At 37.6% G+C, this 23,263-nt stretch overlaps 2 protein-coding genes across 2 annotated transcripts in view; one reads left to right on the forward strand and one right to left on the reverse strand.

Moving 5' to 3' along the window:
• The window catches only part of LOC133848387 (mitochondrial import inner membrane translocase subunit Tim13-like), a 50,199-nt gene that overhangs the window by 16,575 nt on the left and 10,361 nt on the right, over positions 1 to 23,263 (forward strand). The window lies entirely within an intron of this gene.
• LOC133849001 (uncharacterized) lies at positions 2,910 to 3,674 on the reverse strand. Its single transcript, XM_062284802.1, has one exon. The coding sequence runs from the start codon at positions 3,534 to 3,536 to the stop codon at positions 3,045 to 3,047; it is 492 nt and encodes a 163-aa protein (XP_062140786.1). The 5' UTR covers positions 3,537 to 3,674; the 3' UTR covers positions 2,910 to 3,044.

Genomic DNA, 23,263 nt, shown 5'->3' on the forward strand with positions numbered 1-23,263 from the left:
TTTGGGCTAAGACTTAATTAATTAATTAACATAAGCAATTCTCTACTTCCAAAATAATAAATTCAAATACACATGCATACATATTTCTTATTAATTTAACATAACAATAACAAAATAACAAAGTATTTTATGCTCCAATAACAGCATCAATTGAATTACCCAAACAAAATTTAATGTACAATTTTTATCCCAAAAATAAAACGGAAAACGAAATCCAAATCGAAATACATATGAAAATAAATACTATAATAAAATGCTATAAAGGTATACGAATTTGTTTCTGTGTGTGTGTCCGTGTGTTTTTAATTAGCCAAAAGGCTTTGCTGGCCCCGCTGCTAATTGCGGGAATAATCCTGGGCTCAATGGCGACGACGAGCTCAGTTCATCAATTGATGTGAACGAGAAACCCTTTTTTATGGAAACACTCTGTGAACAATTTGTCGTAATTTAAAAATAAATTGCCATGCATTTGTGTTTGTGTTTGTGTTGTGCACACACACACACACACTTGGAGCACACAAAGGAGCACTCATATAGTTGTGTAAATATTAGCATGTGAAGTGGACGGATGCCGAAAAGTAGGCAACAGTTTCTGTTGTCACAATCAATATGAAAGTAACAAACCATTGAATGACTCGGGGGTCACTCTCAACGTGTGCTTGGTCCAACTGCGGTCAGTCAGGCTACCTACTACAGTTTGTAGTTGTTGTCGGTTGTTGTTGTTGTTGTTTCCCAAGGCGCACATTCAGCAGCCACAAGGACATGCGGCGGGCAGGCAGTCAGGCAGCTGCGTTGGCAAAAGTCACATTAATGGTCATGTAAACGACGCAAGTCAAGTGCTCAGCTAGCAAATTATTAGGGGTCCCAAGAGCACACACACACACACACACACATCCGCACACACAGGCAGGGAAAGAGAGAAAGCATCTCTCCCCACACACACACACACACACACACACACAGATAGAAAAACCACACCCATAGCCTCTTAACGAGCTATGCGTTGAGAGTTGCTTTGCGGTCGGACTGTGGACTGTAGGGCGTATGCGTAATGTTGTTGTCAGTATCCACAGGTCAGAGTCCTTCTACACACACACACACACACACATAAACAAGCAACACTTCAATGCTCTAGCCATTCAAATACAATGTCACAAGTATGATTTTCACTTTAGCATAAGAGATTTCTGAAATATAGCATTATGATAATAGATTAGAGCAAGAGAGAGAGCGAGAGAGAGAGAGAGAGAGAGCAAGGGAACCAAATCGATAGTAAATTCTCCTGCGCTTCTCTCTTCGTCAATTTGTCGCACAATCAACTTGCTGAGTGGCTGCAATCGGGGACATCGAACTGGGAACTCTTCTCCCTTGTGGTTAAGCCACTTCAGTTTCTGCTTTTTATTTTTTTTTAATTACAAGTATAGAACCACAGCGTGGTTGCTGTTGTTGTTCCTGTTGTTGCTGCTGTTGTTGGCCATTCGACTGATTAACAACTTTGACGCAGCAAAGTTTGTCCTGGCTTGCCAAGGGACCCAGACCCAAACAAATCGCCGAGGGGATTCGCCTGTCAACTAATTTTTGGGCAATTTACATGGCCACCAACAATTTGCCATTTCATAAGAGTAATAATTGTTTAATGTATGCGCAGCAAACATTTTGCACTCATTATTTCCGAAATCATTTTTAATGAGCCCTTCAATTAAGCGCAACGGTTTCAATCGCGACCACAATTGCCATTTAACACGCTCTCTTCTGCGTCTCCCCTCTCGCTCGCTTAGCCCTTTGTTAGCGTCTTGATTGATTGATATATTGCCTATACTTGCATATATTGATATATTGAAACTGCATGAAGCTGCTCCCAATGGATCCACACACACACACACACACACATATGCTCATAAATCACAAGCTGCCCCATTCATTTTCACAGACACACACACATACGAACACATTTTCTGGCTCGCTTGTTGCAGCAACTCGAATACCCTAAATTGTGTTTTTGGATATGCCAAATTTTCGCTGCACTTGGTTAACAAATAAATTAGGTAAATGTAAATTGATGTGGTGAACTTTCATAATTATTTGCTGTGCCTTGACTTCAGTTTTGAACTGCTGCTGCAAGGAAAATAAATAAAAAATGAAATTCAAAAAGAGAATAATATTATTTATTATTATTAAACATTTGATTACACTTGTCTGTTTAAACTGAGCAGCTAAAAAAACGACAAAAAATACGCATTGAAATATCATTTTTAAATTAATGTTTTTCTTTCTAAAAATTTAAGCAATTGGATAGTTTTTTTTCTAATTAGAAGAATAGATAGATAACATTTTTTCATTAATATTCCTTTTTTTTAATAACAAGTTTTATCTACTTTAGAAAATTGACAAGTTTTTTATATATTTAAAGTCTTTCTTTTCATAACAATGAAATCAAATGCTTATTAAATTCTTAATTTTATGTTTTCCTTTTCAGATTTGTTTGGGAATAATAAACAAAAGTGTATAATATAGTCGCTTGGTTTTGGGTCAACTATTCTTTGTTTCTTAGTGTGTTTAATGTATCGTTTATTTATTTACTTTTTTGTTGTTGGCACAACAAAAGGACCTTAACAGCATACTATACTATATACTATACGATACTATTCTCGTTTTCTTTTGTGTATGCTGCAGGCATTGTCATAATAAATACATAATTACAATAATATTACTGTCTGTCTGTCCATTGTTGTTGCCTTAAATGGGCATAAATCAACTAAGCTCAGAGAATTGAGAATTGATGGGCAGCCTCCCCCGCCCCCGCCGTCGCCGCCGCTTAAAGGACCGCAAGTAGTTAAATTCAACATGAAATGTTGTGTTAAGTAAATGCTAATAATAATAATAATAATAATAATAAACGAACGCATCTGTTTCTCAGGCACGGCTCCATCTCAGCGCTTCAAAATTTTATTAACTGCAATTTATAGGCATTGGCATTGGTGGTTGTGATCGTCGGAAATAAATATAGTGGGCATATTGTATATAAATAAGTGGAGGACATTAATTTACTCCTTGACAATCAGCTTGGCACGCAGCAGCTTCTCCAGCTTCATGCAGAACTCAGACTTGGCAATTCCCGCATCCAGCAAAACTTCGCCATCCTTACGCTTCTGCATGGGCAATGACGATGCTGTCACCTCGACTGTGACGCTGTTCCTCGTGTCCTGCTGTTGTTGCAATCTAGATGTTGATCGTCCTGCTCCAAGGATATCTGCTGATGGTCTGCTGTGGCTGTGGCTGTGGCTGCTGCTGCTGCCGTCAATGGGAGCAATGGGACCACGCAAATAATTGTAGCCGGGTAGCCAACGGCGTAGCAGACGATCTAGTCGCGCCAGGGGGCGTGACCTAGTTGCGGACCGAAGGCTAGTGTGATCGATGTTATCGATCGATCGAACAGCGCCACACTCCCTGTCGCTTCTGCCGCTCGCAGTGATCGCAGTGATCGCAGTGCTCGTCGCCTCGCTGTGACGTGGCTGCCTCAGACATTGCTTGGACATTGCTAACAGCGGCTTCTTGCTTCGAAACGATTCTGAGATGCCCGAGAATTGAGAATTCACTGGGGAATTTTTGTTATTCGGTCAGCACTGAACAAACAAACAAATGTTCAGGCATTGACAACTTCCGAATGGGGAAATCTGATTTAAAAAGCAACTACAAAATACAGTTGGAAGTAAAAGTGTTGAACATAACGATTACATTTTTTCACTTTTAATTATAAGTATTTTCCAATTTATGTGGCATAAATTAAATCTAAATAATTTTTTTAATACAAAAATATAATTGTAAGTTATTTTTCATTAAAAAATATGTTTGATTAAAATTATTTCTCAATTTCTATTTTACAATTTCAATATAAACATTAAATATCAATTAGTATGTTTGAGTATATATTCATTAAAAGTAAAACAGTTGAAAGAAACTCCAAACTTGCAAAATTACCAAATTAAAATACAGAATAAAATACTAAATTATTCCATTCCAAAATATACCGAAAATATAAATATATGCCAAAAGCTATATATAATATACCATAGAATACCAAATATACCAAATTGTTAGCAATAGCAACCTTTTGCCTTATTAAACTATTGAATAAGTTCCAAGTATTTTTATGGTTTCCAACAAAATTTGTAAGAATCATATAGTAAATACTATAATATCTTGCAATTCAATTCAATTGAATTGTAGTAAAGTTATTTGCGGTGCTTGATAAATAGTTATATATATTGTCGTAGTTCATGTTGTTATAGCTTATTTTATTTTATTTTCATATAAGTTTCATATAAGAACGCAATTCTCATATGTATTTGTTTATTAGAATAATATAAGATACAAAAATAAATGTAAAACCTACATATCTGCTGGAAAGTTAAACAATACTCTGACACTTGGTATGCATTTTGGCCAATTGTGAGTAAATGCTTTTGGAATCCGATTCGTGCATGCTTTTGATATAACATATAGTGCATACCTACGTGGCGTCGAATGACAGATCCAGGCTCAGACATTCAGCTCGGATGGTGTACGTGCCCCGTTCTTGGTATTCTGCATCCTGCAACGTGCAACGTGCATCTTGCATCCTGTGTCGTTGATTTGTTGCAACGCATTTCAAGCTTATTGGGACGTACAATGTATGCTCTGCACTTTGTACGTGTAATACATACTGCTGTGACTGTGTGTGTGTGTGTTGACTGTGTGTGTGTGTGTGTCATCTAATGTGACCCCTGAATGACAAGCCACTTTAAAGCACTGCACAACAACAAACGACATTTGCAATCGCTGTCCCCTTTGGCCAGCTTTAAATCTGCACAATTCAAAATGGATTGAAATTCACAATTTAATATTAAACTAGTAGAAAAGTATGTTGTTTTCAAGGTGAGGAATTATTTGTTGATATGCTAAAACAGTTTTTCACTTAATCGAAACGATTTTAACATTGCAATTGTATACACTACAAGTCGAAATAATAAGTATACGCTTAGTAGGTCTCTTTAACGACTTAAACAAATCTTTTTTTTCAACAGCACTTAGTATATCAATAAACTAAATGTAAATGTCGGTATATTTTAATATTTTGTCGGTATATTTATTTGGCATTTTTAAATGATAAGACCATACCAGTTTGCTTTTGTTTAAAACAAGTACAAAAATATTAAGATTACGTTTGGTTTTCTGACTTAAAGTAAAAAACATTTTTCATTTCAAATGTAAATTACTTTATCGATTAAGTCTTACAAAATTAAGTAAAAGTTGTTCAAAGTAATAAACGCACAAAATCTAAACAGTTCATAAAAAAAACTTAAAAAAAGAAATTCCTTTTCGGAAGCTGCATTCTTACTTTAAATGTGCTAAATAAAATTTGTATCTCAAATATATGTTTTTGTACTTACAGAAAATAATTAAGCAAACACAGTGGCTTATGTTTTATTAAAACCATTTCACATCGAAGATAAGATCGGAGAAAAATGCTTCAAACGCAAGTTGATCCTATTAAGATATGAGATTCTATTAAGTTAAGAATCGGATGCTTTGCTTTAGAGATTTCAACGGGTGTAGTAATATTATTTTTAATTCAAAATTCATCCGATTCATTGAACTAATTTGGCATTACTGTTTCTCCACTTCCTAATATTATAAATTTCATTATTATAGCCCTATCTTGTTGGCAACTCTTGTTATAATTGTGACTAATTAAGATCTTAATAATGTGAATAATGAATTGTAGTTACTGGATCACATATTTATAGGGTATCTTGTAGTCATGCAGCATTGTTGTGCCTTAGCTTTTACAATTATGTTAGTTATAAGCTGCACATTCATATATCTGATATGTGAGATATGTGTGTTATGCTGCTCACGAAGCGGGTGCAATCTAATAACGCATAAAACCTCATTTGCCACTGCTTGTGGCACAGTCTACTCTCTCTCTCTCTCCGTGCGTGTGTGTGTGTATGTGTGTGTGTGTGTGGCATGAAGAGTAAACAACAATATTCAATTAAACAGATGATATTATACATAATAAACTGCGTCAAGTTGTGGCCGTTCTTTCATTCCTCTTCCCCTTCCCCTTCCTCTCGCTCTTGCTCTCTGTTTTTTCGACACGACTTTTACGCTTGTTTGTTTATGTGTGTGTGTGTGTGTGGATAGAGTTTAGGGAGAGGGGCGGAGTAACTAGAAGGGCAAACCCTGAAGGAAGCTGTTGCCGTTGTTGCTGTTGCTTTTGCTTATCTCAAAGCGTTTATAATTGAAAAAGTTTTACGCTTGTGTGTCGCCATCGCCTTCGCCTTCGCCATCGTTGCTGCCTCTTCTTCCACTTGACTTGCCGTTCACACTTAATATTTCACTTAGAGCCTCCAACTCACTCCTTCGAATTCAGCCGCAAAAATGCGTTAAGTCTTTTGCCTCTTAGCTAAAGACTGCGAAGGCTTTTGGCAATAAGTCAAAGGTCGCCCCCCAAAACTCTGAAGGATGGACAACTCGATCTGATCTTGCTCTCTTTCTCTATGTCTTCCTCTCTCTCTCTCTCTCTCTCTCTCTCTCTCTCTCTCTTTCTTCATCTTGATAAGCTTGGCTTAGAGAAGTTTTTATCTCCGACCCTTTTCATTTTATGTGTGTGTGTGTGTGAGTGTGTGCCTGTGTTCATCATGTTTATCTTGTTATTCATTATTAACGCGCAGCACGAGTTCCTCTGCAGTCACAGTCTTTTATGCCAATTTGCATATTTCAAATTAAATTGCTACAAGATGTTATGGAAATTGTGCATGAGCTTGGGCAGAAGCTGAAGCTGAAGCAGCACGACAGCAACGAAACAAACAACCAAACGAACTGCAAATGAATTTCACACAAAGAAAAAACATTGAAACGACAACTAAATAAATAACAAATAATATAACAACAACTGCAAAATACCTGATCTTAAATATCTGTATAAGAATTGCAATTTATATACCCATTAGCCATAGGGCAGAAGGAATAATCTCAGACAACATAAAGTACATATATTCTTGATCAACATCGACAGCCGAGCTGATATAGCCATGACTGTCTGTCAGTCTGTTCGTCCATATAAATCTTAGAGATTATATGAGATAGAAATATGGTTTTTTTTTTCGACAGCATTTGTTATTTTTGCTCGCCGACCAAGTTTGCTTCAAATTTTTGCCACGTTTATGCATTTTTGAATGCAGCTTTAGAATATATATTTAGTATTTTTTTATATTTCAGTATTTTTAGTATTTCAGTATAGTTTAGTATTTTTAATGTGGTAAAAGATTAGAATATAGTATTATTAAGAAATGGGTTGCGAATATCTTACAGTTGACTCTAGCCTTCAAAATTGTTTTTATCGCTTCGGGCACACAAACTTGTGCAACACGAAATTCTGTATAAACTTATGCTACCCCTGCTCGTCATTGTGCTGCCGGGTATGACAATTTCTTCATTTCAACTCCAATTGTTATGTCAAAAACTGCACTCCATTTTAATAAGAATAGTTTTACTTTATTCCATCCTCTATTTTTTTCACTGCTTGTCTAGTCTGTAATTGGTTTTTGGTTTTCTAACTTATTTAATGACTTTTTGTGCATTTTGATTTGCTTTACTCTAATTTTTCTTAAAAAATATGCAGCATCGGAAAGTTTGTCATCATCTTTGCTGATTAATTGAGCTGACAATCAATAGCAGATAAATTCTTTTCAATGCGATAAATGACGCTTTATAACAATAAGAAACCGATACACAATGGAAACAGGAGAAGAGACATGTGTGAAAATTTCAATTAGCAGTCAAATGTGAATAATGCATGAACACAAATGAAGACAAAAGTAGCTTAGGGCGGCAGAGCGAGAGAGTGAGAGAGAGAGTGAGAGAAAGAGAGGAGGGGCAAAGCGTAATAATTAAGCTGGCAGCGCACAGGAAGTGAGCGCAGGAAACAGGATATAATAAATATGGGGAAAATACATATTCAAATATAATATGTATGCAGCATGCGCGCGTATAACTGGCTTAATTGCATTAACGATTATTTGATTTGCGTGGCGCTTTATTCGATTATTGATGGCCATTAATTAATCGAGTAGCGCTGCGCTGCACTGCGCTGCAGACAACAGAGACAACAGAGAGAAAGAAAAAAAGAGCGAGACAATAATTTTGGTCGTCGCTTTTAGTGAAATTCCAATACAAATGATTAACCCACAAACACACACACACACACACACACACACTGAACGTATGTGTGTCCTGGCATGTGGTAGTGTGTGTGTCGTTTCCGTTTCCGGCCAGAGCAAAAAAAAGAAAAAAAAAGTGGCTGAGAAACAAAAGCGACGGCAAACCACGAATGCCGCTGCTGTTGCAGTTGTCAGTTGGCAAACGGAAAATATTATGTTACATCGCACTGCCTAAGCGGCTCAGGCAAGGACGAGCCTGCCAGGACATCGCAATGCTAGGCAACGGAAGTTCAGCTCACACACCCACTGCAAGCGAGAGTAAGAGAAAGAGAGAGAGAGACATGAGAATTTGAAGGTTGTCGTCTGGCCTAAGCTGACACACTTGCTGCTGCTTAAATTAGCTAAAGTGTTGCCTACTTTTTTGGGCGGCCACACACACACACACACTTGCTCTATGAATTCGAAAATAAAATGATGCCTACTTTCGGGCGGCAAACGAATTGTTTTTCAACCGAATGCCAAAGTCAAAGATCAAGACAAGACAACAACATCTTAATGTAAACACTTTATTCTGATTGATTTCATTTCGCCTGGATTTGTATTTGTGTTTTTCCTGTGTAGTGCACTAAAGCGCATGCATTATTCAAGTACAATTTTTCAGCAAGACAGCAATTTGTTGTTCGCTCGCCTTTGATAGATGCTTGCAGATAAACAAAGACAGCTAGACAGGCCTAAGCTGTCTCGTTTTGTCGCTCGCTTTGCGCTGAGCGTCCTAAGAAAACATTTTGCAAACCAAATAAACACACTGGGATTTAATATTGTGCAAATAAAACAAAATCAATGCACGTTAAAGAGTATCAATGTGTGTGTGTGACTGTGTGTGTGCTTGAGACTCTTTTGCATTTGCGGAGCACAACTTGAAAGTTGTTTGTCTGTTTTGTCAGGCAAAACACACAACATAAATCAGGTAAATCAATGAATATCCTATGCGATGTGTGGAGACAGCATTAAGCACCTTGTTCAACATAACCTAAAACATTTGACATTTGCCTTGGCTTTGCTTTCTTCCCCATTCCCCTTCCCCATTCCCCCTTCACCCCTTTCCCCATTTACCTTCTTCAGTTTGCTGCTGCAGCTGTTGATGGTCACAAGTTCTGGTTCTGTTCTGCTATTAAATGGCATGCCAAACAGGGAATGTGTGTGTGTGTGTGTGTGTGTGCCTTTCGTCTGTGTTTTCAATTAGTTAAGCATTTACCGCAAATTCGTCCATTGCACATGTGTGCGTGTATGTCAAAGCGCTGCTAATGAAGCTCTCATAATTGCCCGCACATTGCATTGTCGCCGGCGAAAAATCAAGCATAAGTCAAAAGGTCCTTGATCTCGCACTCACGCACACACACACAGAGGCGTTGCACGTGCTTGGTGTGTCTTTTGTGTGCATTAATCGAATTTTATTAACGAGGTATTAATTAATTATAGCATAATTAAGTGCAAAGTCCTCGGCCTATCGCTGTTATAAATCTCCTGAGTAGTAGTGCAACATTTATCATAATCCCCCTCGACATAAGTCCAAAAACACATACTCTCGATATATACATATATCCACAATTTGCCCAGAAGCTTTACTACTGTGCACAAATCAAATAGTTGGAATTTACGCGCCAAATCAAAGGTTCACACCTCAACTAGTTCAAGGTTAATTTACAAATGCATATCGTACGGGATGTTCCATGTAGCTCAGCTTCGCACCCATTTCCCTAGGGATATTTGGGATATTCGCCATAATACCCTGTCCGGATAAACGTTGCTCGTAAGGATATTTGTAGCCCGTTGGGAAATGTGCTGGGAAATGTGAAAAAGTACCAAAACGATAAGGCGGCTGCACAGCAAAAGCTTTGCAGTGAAAGCTCGGCGGGCTCACAAAAGGAAACTCACCACGTCCCAAAGCTCAAGTGAGCGCAATTTCAAGAGAGAGAGAGAGAGAGAGAGTGAGCTCAAGAGAATGAGAACGTGAGAGAGCGCGAGAGCGAACGTGGCAAAGTCGCTCTCTTGCGATGCTGATGAGGACGAGCAATCAAAATACGCCTCGCGGCATTTTCTAAAAATGGCTCAAGTGCCTCAATGGCCGCATAGATAGATGGATGGATGGATGGACAGCTGGATGAATGGATGGTTGTTGGTTGGATGAATGCTTTTCGCTTGCGAATGTCTGAAGCTGTGAATCGGAGTGATCAAAGCAAGTGTCAAGCTTGCCGCAAGGCGGGGCAAGATGGTTGGTGGTCAGGAGGGGGAAGGGAGGTCAAGCACGTGGCCAGTCATGGTCAGCATCAAGCATCAAGTTTGGGTCAGAAGTTAAGCACTTCCGATATTTGGCGACCAGCAAACTGTTTGCTGGACTGCCCCAATGCATCCGCATTGTATGCGTGGCTGCATCTTCAAGATGCCACAAGATGAGGCGCCACAAATAAATGAGATGAATGGATGGAATGGTTGGGGAGGTGGCATTGAGGAAATGAGTTGTCAGGCCAAAACGGAGGCGGCCCAGAGCCGGAAAAGCCAATTAATTTGACAGCGGCCATAAACGAGCAGAAAACTGAAGAACCAGCCACGGAAGAGATGGAGCAGCAAACGCTGCACACCGAAAACGCAGCCATGCGGAACACCGAGAAGAGTTGCCCCTCTGGAGACAAAGATGCCGGCAGTAGACAGCAGTAGACAGTGGGCAACGGTAGCTAGCTAAAGCAACCGGAAGAAATAGAGTGGAGACAGTGGAGAGACTGGAGAGTGAAAAGAGTGGAGAGAACTGGCAACAATCCGCACGTATCGTCGTCGGACTTTGACACTGGCACTGGCGAGCTGACGAACTGAAGTCAGTGAAGCTGCAATGGGAGTCAGTCCATTGAACTCACGCTGAGGGTCGCCACACACACACACACACACACACACAAACGCACACACACACAGCAAGACACTTAGCTATATGTGTGTGTGTGTGTTAGATGAAGAAGCGTGTTCACAACGCCCCTGGGCAGTAATGTGCAAATGAGAAAAAGGTCCCCAAAGAGCCGCCGGAGTGCTCCGCTGGCAAACACACACACACACACACCAACACAAACGCAGAGAGACAACACTTTTAGGCTGCGGAGACATCGTTAACTTTGTGGCCGTGCCTCATTTGATTTTGAGAGCTGCCACGCCCACGCACTGCACGCCTTCCACGCGCCTAAATTAATGAGATTCATAGACTGACTGACTAACTGACGGACTGACTTCCTAACTGACTGACTGACTGAGTGAATGACTAACTGACTGCGTTTGCAGAGCAACTGACGTCTCAGCTATTCGCTTGACTTTCAACTTATGCTTAACTTCTGAAGCGGCTTTTTCATTTCATTCTCTTTTGTCTTTGTATTTGGCTTAACTCATCGCAGCTGCTTTGTTTTTCTTGTCCTCTTTTCTTGGATTTGATTATGATATATGCACCGAGTGCTGCTTATTTATGCATGTTTGCCCAAATCAAATTGCAACACCCCAAAAGACAACTTCTCTAATAATTCATGTTGCTTTCTATATATTTTCCTTTCTTTTTTTTTTTTTTTTTTTGTCTGGTTTGTCTTGTTATCATCTCTACAAAGCAACTCTTTACATTTGTTCAACTTTGCTCACATTCTCTTCTCACTCACTTTTCTACCGTATTTTACACCCTCCGCTCTGCAGCACTTTGAGGTTGACTGATTAAGGATATTGCTACGCTTTGCATTTGGCATTTCTTTTTGTTTTATGGAAGCTTCTGTCTTTTAATCTTGGATATTAGATCATAATTTCTAATGCTTGTAGTTTCTTAAAATAATAATAAACGAAATATTTAAACAGTTTTTATGTGTCCTTTATCTTTTTATTTTCCAGTAAGAATTAATCAATATTATTCTATTACAGCTTTTCTTTATGAAATTGTTTTTATTTTCTCTTTAGACACTTTTTCTTAGCATTTTCCTAAACATTGTTTTTTACATGTCGTATTTTCTAATGATAGTTTAGTATATTTTGTATTCTATGGCATATTTTTATGCAATCGTATATCAATATACCAAATATAACTTTTGGTATATTTATTTGGTATACTCGACTTGTTCGTTACTACATATTTTTATTTTTATTTTCCTTTTAGAATAAGTTATATACATATATTATATTATATTAATATTCTATGATAAATGCAACTTTTATTTTAGCTTTTCTTTATTAAAGTAATTTTATTTTCAAGATACTTTTGTTACACATTTTACTATAGATACCTTTTTACATTTCCTTTATTACTTGCATGAATAACAATTTTATATTTTCTAATAATAATCTGGTATATGTTGGTATATTTTAAATGTAGTAGTATCCCAATATACCATATATAAGTGTTAGTATATACGACTTGTTCAATATCAAATATATTTCTTTATTTATATTTATATTTTCCATTAAGGATTTTATCATATTCTCTGATAAATGTTAGATTTACTTTAGTTTTTCTTTATTTTGTATGTTGTAAGTTACTTTGTAGATACTTTTTATTTTCGTTCATTTCATTTCATCCTGAACATTTGCTTTTAATCTTAAGTTACTGATAATTTTAGTTATTATATGTAATATTTAAATACACTTTTTTTTTAACTTAAAAAAATTAATAGTTAATTAATAAATGCAATGCATTTAAGCCTTGCTTTATTGAAATTATTTTATTTTCTAGCTGAAATTTTTTTAATATTCAATAAAACTTTTAATTTGCAAAAAAAAAAATTGCATTTAAATTTCAAGTTGTTTTCAGCACATTTCACTTGATTAGTTGGCAGCGTTAAATCAACTTTTCGGGCAGAGCACTGTTTGTGGAATATTTAATTATTCTTGTTCAAATAAACTGCCATCGGTTGTGTGATAACACAAACATCAAATGATAAAGCATATTGTTTGCACACACATTTAAACTGTAATTTTCCACATCTAGTTCAGTGTCTATTATTGCCTTTATCACTTTTGACCTGCCAATTTGTTGTACATTTCTTCAGCAAATTGAACGTATTCTATTCGCATGCAATATTTCTTTTATTTACCATTTACTCGAATAAATAATTCAATATTTTCCTTCATGGTGTACTCTTACTCCAATCAAAAGTTCTATTTACATATGGTTTCTCATATCAACAATATTGAGCTTTGTTCTGCTAACACTTGTGTAGTTTATTAATTATTTGCTTGCTGCACATTTGATTTGTGTAGAGGAGGAAGTCTGGTTTTTATTTTATGTTGTATTTTATTTGCTTCCTCTGTTGAGTGCTTGCTCGGATATCACTCAATTTTATACTAGAATACCATATACTATTTAATATACTAAAGTCGTATATACTATTTAATACACTTAAATATTATATACTCTTTAATATACTGTAATTGATTAAATACTATAAACTATTTAATATACTATACTTCACTAAAATACTATATACTATTTTATATTCTAAAATACTATATACTATTTAATATACTATACTTCACTAAAATACTATATACTATTTAATATACTATACTTAACTGAAATACTATAGTTCACTAAAATACTATATACTATTTAATATACTATACTTGACTAAAATACTAGTATTTGAGTGGTGAATGTTTTTCAATCCATAAAAAAGGGACACAATGCTTTTAACTTAAGTTCTCTATTGTCTCCACAGTGCAAGTATCTTTCACTTTTTGGCAAAAGTCTGCAAAGTTGTGGGTTGCTGCTACCCAAAATAATGAAAGCAAGAAAAAAAAAAAATAAACAGAAAAAAGAAAGAAACTTGGGCAATAATTGATTTTCGCAAAAGTAGTAGAAGTCGAAGCTGTTGTGCAAAGAATAGAATACCCATGACGAAGTCACTCCAGTGCCAGTGGAAATCGGATAACTTGAGCATGCATCCTGTTGTGCTCTGTACTCTGTGCTCTGTGTAAGACAAGTTCGTTTTTGGCCCTGAGCAGTTCAGCAGTTGAGCACAGTGCTGCTGCACTTTGACCCGATTGCCCGTCTCGGGTAAAGCGATCCCACTCGTTGTCTGATTTTACACAGATATACTATATATAAATAGTATATAGTACAACATATAGTATATATGTATGTTTGTCTGGGAAACTGGAGAACTGGGAGACTGGGAGACATTGCAGTTTATCACTGGCCAGGCGCTAAACTGCAAGTTTTGGCTGAAAACTTTTATGGATGCCATCATAAATCAACGGCTGCTTTTCGCCTTTCGACTTTCGCCATTCGCCTTTCGTCTTTTGCCTTTTGCCAACGGCATTTGCTTTCGTTCGCTTCATTTCGACTTATCACTGCTGCTCTTGCCAGAGTTATGCACTAAAAGCAGAGTCCTTTTTTTTTCTAGTCACATCACAGACATTTTATGGCTGCTCATTTTGAAGTTTACGCAATAGTATTTGAGGTCATGACTATCAAAAATACTTATTGTCGTTATGGCTTTTGTGTGTGGCTGTTTTTTTTTTGTGTTTGTGTCATCATGAAAACTGCAGTTACAGTTCACAGCAGTTTACCACAGTTTGCATACATTCATTCGTTGTGAAGTGAGGCTGACAGCAGCCCAGATAAGTCACATTTTCGTGCGCTGACTCAGCCGGCAGCCAGTAGCGAGCAGCCGCAGGTGTTTGCCAGCGCCACAAAGTCGGCAACAAAATTACGAAATTGTGCTCCCTCTCAAAAGCTGCTTGCTATTGTTGAATGCCGCCCCCATCTGCTGCGTGCTGCGTGGTGCTTTTGGCCATTGTTTGGTTAGTTATTTGTGTAATTAACAAACTGAAAGAGAAAAACGCAGTTGCCAACAACTATGTATGCTGCCGAGTCGGACATACGCAACAGCAAAAAGAATTGTTGGCATTATTAATAAAGTAACACAAGCAAAAAAAATGAAAATAAAAATAAAGCAGATAGTGCGAGCGAGAGGGAGAGCATAAAAATGTTTGCTGGAACATTGTAATTTTCATAATTTTCTGCGGTTGCATTCAGAAAATGCCAAAAATGAGTAAGAGGAAGAGAGGAGGAGGGAGGAGAGGGAGGAGAAGAAGGAGAGGTAGAGTGGGAGGCAGCTTAAGGCCACCAATGTGAGGGAGTCCAACTGGGGCCATTGTAATTCAAATGCCAAAAGCGTCCGACGCGAACGCATCGCTGCCAAATAATAATAAAAAAAGAAAAGAAAAAATCGAAAAAAAAGAAAACAACAAAAAAAATAAAATAATAATGGTAGTCAAAACGTGCAAAAGGGAAAACGCTACAACACAACCAACGATTTCAATTATTTATTGGAATTTTTACCTACTAACAGCAAACAGTAAAAACAGAAGCTAGCAACGGCCAAGAACAACGAGAGAAACAACAAGTACCACGAACAGGGAATACACTTAATACATTTCTTGGACAGATATCAAGAATTATTCCAAGAACTTATTTCCCCATTGATCTGAAATTCCAAACGTTGCGTAAATCAATTAGTAAAGTTCATTTTCGTTTGAATTTGGTTTAGCTTCATGCCACATGACATTTATCGGTAATAAATCGATAGTAGATAGAGATGGGAAGAGACAAAGAGTATTTTTTTTGTTCCGCTACATGTTTGTTGACAATATTATAATATCCTGTTTAAGAGTGTATGTTGTGTATATATTGTATAAAACGGACGAACGATGAACGGAAAATGGCAAATGGCAAACCAAAAACCAAAAAATGAGAAACGAAAAAGCGCGCACACACAAAGATTGTTAAATATATGTATACGAGTGTATGTGTGTGTCTGTGTGTGTTGTATGCAGTATGTAAGCAACAATACAAATAATAACAACAACATCGACAACAACACAAGTCGAATCAGCCAACAACAACAGCAATAACATGCAGAAGAACGACAAATACAGCACAGCAAATGGAGCAGGACAACAACGTTCGTTGGAGCAAGACAACTAACCAGCTGACGTAGAGAAGGGGAGAATTCTATATACATATATATATATGTATATGTGTGTGTGTGTGTGTGTGTGTGGCTGATGTATGTCGACGAGAAGCGACAGGTAAAGCCAATGCACAAAATGTCAGCAGGTAGAGAATGCAGCTGAAAAATATTTGGCTGCACACAATGCACAATGGGCGTTGAGTCGACTATTAAGCGACTCGACTCGACTCGATGCGATTCGATTCGATTCGACTCGAATATCGTTGGGTGTTATTGAAGAGCTTTCGTTTCGCTTTTTCACACATTTAAGCACTTTAACAGCTCAATATTGTCAATTAGCTAACGAGTTTAAATCTCCACCAGCTTAAATGTTCCAATATTCAATATGCACATTAAGCTAGATTTGTGCAAAAAGAAAAGCTTTAAACTAATAGTTTAACAACACTGGTTGCTTTTATTTCATTCCTTTTTTTCTGTGCATTTATCTTGTAAGCGGTATTTAAGTTTTGCAAGTATTGATACACATGTTTTAATGTGAGATTATGACTTTAAACTAAAATTTTAGTTTAACTTTATTTAGATATTTGGCAAATGGGACAACACTTTGCATAGTTGAACAACACTGGCAGTGTTTATTTCGAAAATGCTGATAAACCAGAAAGTTTGTTTCATATTCCACATAAATTCGTATAATGTGAAAATTGTGCTTATTTTTAGAGTGTTAATATGCATATTCACATAGTTATCCAACACTGACTGAATTCCTTTTGCAATCGTAGTTTTACTTTTAGAGTACTTATCAACACTATAAAAAAAGGTTACTTTCAATGATCACTTTTTTCACACTCGATTCAGTGTGTGTTGTTAAACATATCTACAACAGTTACACAACACTGGCAGTCGTGTAGTTGATAAAACACAAAAATCGTCACGTGAAACAAACATGTTTCTCTTGTTGTTTTTTTTTTGTCATAAATCAATTGACAGAGGATTTTTGTAAATATTAATTAATATTGCTAATTGAATTGAAAATATTGTTATTGCTGTTGTGCGTGTCTATCTCGGCATTTAGTTCTATTGAATTCAAATCACTTTTTTCCAGATCGCAATCTGAATAAAATACATATGTTTGAACAGCACACACAACAAATCCCTGTACATTTGTCATAATCCTTCATCAACACGACAGAAATAGATGGAAGGCATCGCTGATAACCTGACAATTGCCTGCTGATGTGTGTTTGGAATTTTTATCCCTTTTTTTTTTGTGGCTTTGGGTGTTCATTTTTTTTTTTTTATATTTTCTTTTTTTTTTGTGCCTATTCAGCAAAACTATTTGACAAATCCATATCATGGATATGCTTTTGTGCTGATACATGAGCATTATGCTAAAATAGCCCACACTTTTGTCTACTGTACGAACAAAATTCCAAAAAGCTGACCTGTGTGAGCTCCGAGGACGACGACTTGGGCTGCTTTTTGTGTCCATTGTGACTCGATGATGGTGTGGCGCCAGCTTCATTGGCAACAGCCACAAAATTGGGTTCTGGCTTGACTGCAATTCTCTTTTATTATTATTATTATTATTACTATGCTACCCTGTAAAATGCGAGTGTGTCAAATGCAATGTCATCTGAGCATTCGAGAAACTATCAATGATTTATTTGCAAAACAACAATTTCGCAAAAGTTTCGCCATCGATAGTTTATCTTGTCACTTTGAGTATGCTACAAATTTCATGAGTACAACACCAGAGTCGAGGAAGCCAATTGTACATATCTATATCTACATATATATCGATGTACTTTCACTAGTCATTGTCAGTTGTGCAGGGTTTTCAACTAGGCGCATTTCACATTTTCGCTATTGACGATTTTATTTCGCTTTTGTTCTTTATTTCGTTTTATTTCGGGTGTGTTACAGTTATACTTTTCGACATATTTTATATGCACACACACACACACACACACATCGAAAGGAGGAAAGGAGCAGGGAAAAGGGAAATGCAGCTGAAGCAAGCAGAGCATTTATTATGCTACCTGCCCAAATATACAACATGGAGCGAATTGGAACCCCTCTTTAATTGTCTTCTATGGCCCCCTGACCGAACTGTAATAAATCTGCTTCGATTGTCAACTTTTGCTTTTGCTTTTGCAATATGGTATATACACCGTGTCCTGGCGTGTCCTTTTTCGACCCGTTCACTTTTGAAAAATGTACAAAGAAAGACTATTCAGTTTCTTCCAAAACAAAGCACAAATCTTAAATATATATTCCGAATCTTTATGACTTTTTACATTTATTTCTACTTTACTTTACTTTACTTTTATAATGACATTTTTCATTATATTACATTAACTCTTCAAATGACTAAAACATATGTGAATAGGTCTTTTACAGTCCCCTCGATTACTCGTTTTTTTTTTGTTTTTTTTGTGGCCGTTGAACACATTGCGCGCATAATTCTCATTTCGTTTGGCAGTCGAAGAGTGTGCAAAATTATGTAAATTTTCGCTTTGATTATAAGTATTTTTAGTGCCGGGTTCTCTTTTATTTTTTTTTAAGGGGCGGAGGTTTTATTTTTGGGTTTGAATAAATGGAAGTTGCTTTACCAAGCTGTGGTCCTTCCGTCTGATGGCCTTGAAGTAACCGATGGCCAGTAACCAGTTTTGCAAAACTTTAAGTCAAATTCGGGTTTCGGGTTTTTAGCCATGGCTCATTCACATAATTCAGAAGCTCTCTGTATGGCCAGCCAGCCATCCAGCCAGGCAAATCAGTTAGAACCTCTCTTGCCACACACACCACACAAATAATCAAAATTTATTGCTCAAATTAGTGCAAATATTTCACAGCACATTTTGCTGAGAAATGGAAATGGAGATGGAGATGAAGAGCTGAGAGCGGGAGGAACACATTTTGGGGGATTTGTTAGGTAGAACAATTTGTATGCAGCGTTGCAATTAGAAATTTCTGACATTAATAAGCAGCAATTTGTGCACATGACACCCAAGCAAGCAAGCAGGCAGGCAGTCAAAACAGTCTAAAGCTGAAACTGGAGTTAACAGCTGGAGGAAATATTACGAAAAACACACAGACACACACACACACACACACACATACAAGTTGTGAGACAAAAATGTGGCAATTAGTTAGTCTGGATCCAGAACTTGGCTCCGTTTTTGAAGCGAAGGCGGCGCTAACGAGCGAAACTCCCAAAAATGAACAAGTCATAAATATCATTTAATTTGCATTTTAATTGTGAGTACAGTCACCATAGCAGCCCACAGAATCTATCAATAATGAGCTGCCCAAGAGAAGAAAAACAGTTTTGCATTCTCCTAGATTTTAGTTTCTAAAACCAACTGGTATTTCAGGATTTTAGTTGTCCGAAGCTGTTGCTTGCCTTTAGCACTTAAATATTTATAACGAGACATTTTGCTCCACTCCTAAAGACCATAATTCCCAAAGCGAGACAACGAGAGAGAGTCTAAAGGGTTTTGCTGTAAGTGAATAATTCCACATGCCATGAGACTTTTATGGCAATTCCAGCAAAAAATATTTGAATAGGCTCCTTTGATAATAATAATAACGTAATGTGCTCTAAATTTAGACATTGAAACTGATCTGTAAGTTAATACACACAGTATTAAGTCGACAATTTGCCAAGAGAAAACAAAAAATATAAACATCAAAGTCAAAGGTTTTCTTATCGTATTTCAAAGACACATGTAAATATTATTTGCGATAAAATCAATTCTCAGAAACTGTCAATTTACATATGTACATATATGACATGATGGTTAACGAACTCTAATAAGCGCTCACTTAATACTAATTTATCGACAACATATCGATAATTAGCTCCAAATGATCGATAGACAGTGCACTGATATGCTTAATTACATTTTCTGTTCTAAAGCAAAATGAATGTCAAAAATCGAATGATTTATATGTCATAGAAATGCTATTGCACAGCATATTATTGTTTTTCGCAAACGAACATATTTATAAATAATCAGACTGAATTATAATTTATTGTTTTTAGCTAAGAACTGTTTATGGAATTCAATGGAAATTGAATTGTGAAGTGGATAATAAGGGAGGAAAAGAGAGGAGGCAGGCAATGCCGTTGGGTAACATTTCACATCCACAAATGGCCATCTCCAGAGATTGGCTTTTAAGAATGCTTCTCAATTTGCCGCAGAGCCTCTAACAATTTACGTTACTTATACAATATATACATAAGTACACGTATTCGCTTATGTATGCAGACACAGACACACATATATAGATACATACATACATACATATGTATGTAAGGACAACTCAAATGAAACGAGACGCGGCTCCTAATCACGCGGCGGCGACGCCAATTTTATGGCCCCCCGGCTATAGGCGCCGCCTTGGCCCGTGCCATAAACAAAACAGTAGCCATGACCAAGAAAGCGAGGGGAGATTGGGGGGGGCTACGTTTCAGCTCAGCAGCAAAGTAGAAAGCCCTGGCATTTTCTTCTGTACCGCAACAGCTGCTGCCCCGACAGGCAGAAAAAAAAAAAACAAAAAAAATTAAGTGAGTAAAATGATGACAACAAAAAGAATCGATATGTGGCATACTCAGTGCAGTGATATTTAGTATCGATATCAGTGTGGTATATGTACTTTAGCCCGTCAGTATATTTTTAAAATTTCAGTCATTGGATATCTCGTATTGAATTGGATGTACATAATGTACAATTTACTAAATGAAAGCTACATTTTGGAAATAAACCACAAAAATGGGATGGCATATTTATTTGGCTTACCTGTATATCTAGACCATTGAGCATACCGCATTTCGAGCACGTTCACAGGGTATAAAAAGCAGAGAAAGGACCCAAATGCTGCAAAACCCAGACTCCTTGACTTAGGCGTGTACCCAAAAATAAAAAGCAAAGTTAACAAGTTGTTGCCTTTTGTGTTAGATATAAAGTATATAGACCTTGTAGAAGTGAGTGTGTATGTGTGCATTGTGGGTGTACTTACTATATATACATTTCAATGTGGCTTTAGAGTTATGGGGCGATGTGCAGATTTCGGTTATCTCTTTGTCGCCGCCACCGTCGCCGCCGCCGCCGCCGGTAAATGGCCAACAAGCAAATTTTGAACTGCTCATCATCTTTTTGTTGGGCCACCTCTCGTTCTCTTTCACTTTCTTCCTGTCTTTTCTTTTCGCGTTCGTGTATTTTGTCTTTTTTATTTTTGGGATTTTTTTTGCTTTGTTGTTGGTGGCTGCCTTAATATAAATTCGTTAACGTTAACCTTTTGGCAGCTGGCTTGTGTTATCCTAAATCAACAATGCCTGCAACAAGGACCTCCTAAGTAAGGAGTTGCGCCTGCCTTCAATTGTGCCAATTGCCTGCCGCTTGTCAGTTAATCAAAGTAAAAGCTCCCTCTCCGCCTTCTTGCTCATGCTGATACACACAAACCGTTTAGCTATGATCGACTGCAATATACTTGTTAGCACTTTTGCACATGTAGCAATTAAAATAGCAACTGAAAAGTGTGACCTGCAGTGTTGCACTTAAATTTAGTGTTGGTATATTTTTTTATTACAGAATTTTATCTAGTATTAAATACAAAGCAATTGATTTGCCATTAAATGTACATGCCTTTTGTGTCCTCTACTTGTGTCGAGTATAAAGTTTTTTTCTAAAAAAAACAGCAAAATAATAATAATAACAAAGCCGACAGCAGATATTTAGAGGACTCGAACGGGACTCTGATTTCAGCACAGGATATAAGTTGTTGTTGTCTGGCGCGCCGCCAAAAAGCGTTTGGCATAGAAAACAATGCTGCGCATTCCGTTACGCATTGTTGTTGTTGCTTGCTTTTGCATTCTTTTTGGTTTTTGTTTTGGGTCCGATTTCGCCTTACTTTTCTATGCGACCATATTTTAGCGCATCGATGGCGAAATATTTTTCAATTTTTCAACACATTTGGCTGGCAGCAGCAAAATGCTGCTCATATTTTTAGAAGCTGTCAACATATATCTTACAGTAGACCAAGGGGTGGAGTAGGGGCGACGAGGCGATTGCTGCGTGTGCATTTCTGGCGATGATGTTGCAGCTGCTGGCAACAATAACAACAACGACGACAACAAACAACAACGTTGCAAACAAGACTTTATGCAAGTGCGCTCATGCCATGGCCACGCCCCCAGACAGAGTATGCTGATTGACAAAGGCTAAAGCGAGACGGGGGATAAGAGTGGTGCTGTGTTGTAGCTATGGGACTAGAGGTGGTAAATGGGGGAGGGGGAGCACGAACGACAGTCAACATCAAACAACATGGCATAAAAATCAGCGCCAACGCTCGCCGAGTTCGCTGGCTCGTAAATGGACAAAACACTTTTACAAAGTGCAGCTCTCTCACACACACACGCACTCACATGCACAAAGTGAATATGAGGTGGGTGTGAGAGTGGGAGGGAGATGAACACTTGCTTGCTAACGCAATGGCGCCGCACTTAACACTCAACAATCGCGCCATCTCTCTCTCTCCCTCTGAGGTGCTGTTTTGCTATCGCGCGCAGCGTTGCGCTTGAGGTGATGATTTTGGAGAGTGGCGCGCGCGTTTTCCGCGCGATTTGATGGCGCTTTTGGCAGCGCATTTTGATTGCTGCCTGGCCTCAGCAATTAAAGTCGCCTCGTAAAGCTCAATGTTCAAGTCGTGACACGCACAGAGCTCAACCTCACAATCTACATGTGTGTGTGTGGGTTGTTGCGTGCGTACGTGTGCCACTCTGTATGTGTGTGTGTGTGTGCGTGTATGTTTGATTTCAATTTAGTTGGGTTATTGCTTTGGTCGACCGGCCACAAAAAATAATAAGCCAAATAGGCATAAAGTAGAACGATCTCTGCCTTTTGCACTTCCTCGTCGCAATTCGCTCTTCTGTTCGCAATTGCCCGAAAAAAACCCACAAGCGCACACACACACACAAACGAGCCACAACTCACAACCCAGTGTTGTCAAATTCTAGCCATAAGTAGCAGCTAAATGAGGCGTTACAAAATAGCTATCGTTAAAACTGGATAT

This window comes from Drosophila sulfurigaster, chromosome X (genome assembly GCF_023558435.1).
Source record: "Drosophila sulfurigaster albostrigata strain 15112-1811.04 chromosome X, ASM2355843v2, whole genome shotgun sequence".
NCBI lineage: Eukaryota > Metazoa > Arthropoda > Insecta > Diptera > Drosophilidae > Drosophila > Drosophila sulfurigaster.

Coding starts and splice junctions, on each gene's coding strand:
- LOC133849001 (XM_062284802.1), bottom strand. CDS start 3,536: ATGTCCAAGCAATGTCTGAGGCAGCCACGTCACAGCGAGGCGACGAGC.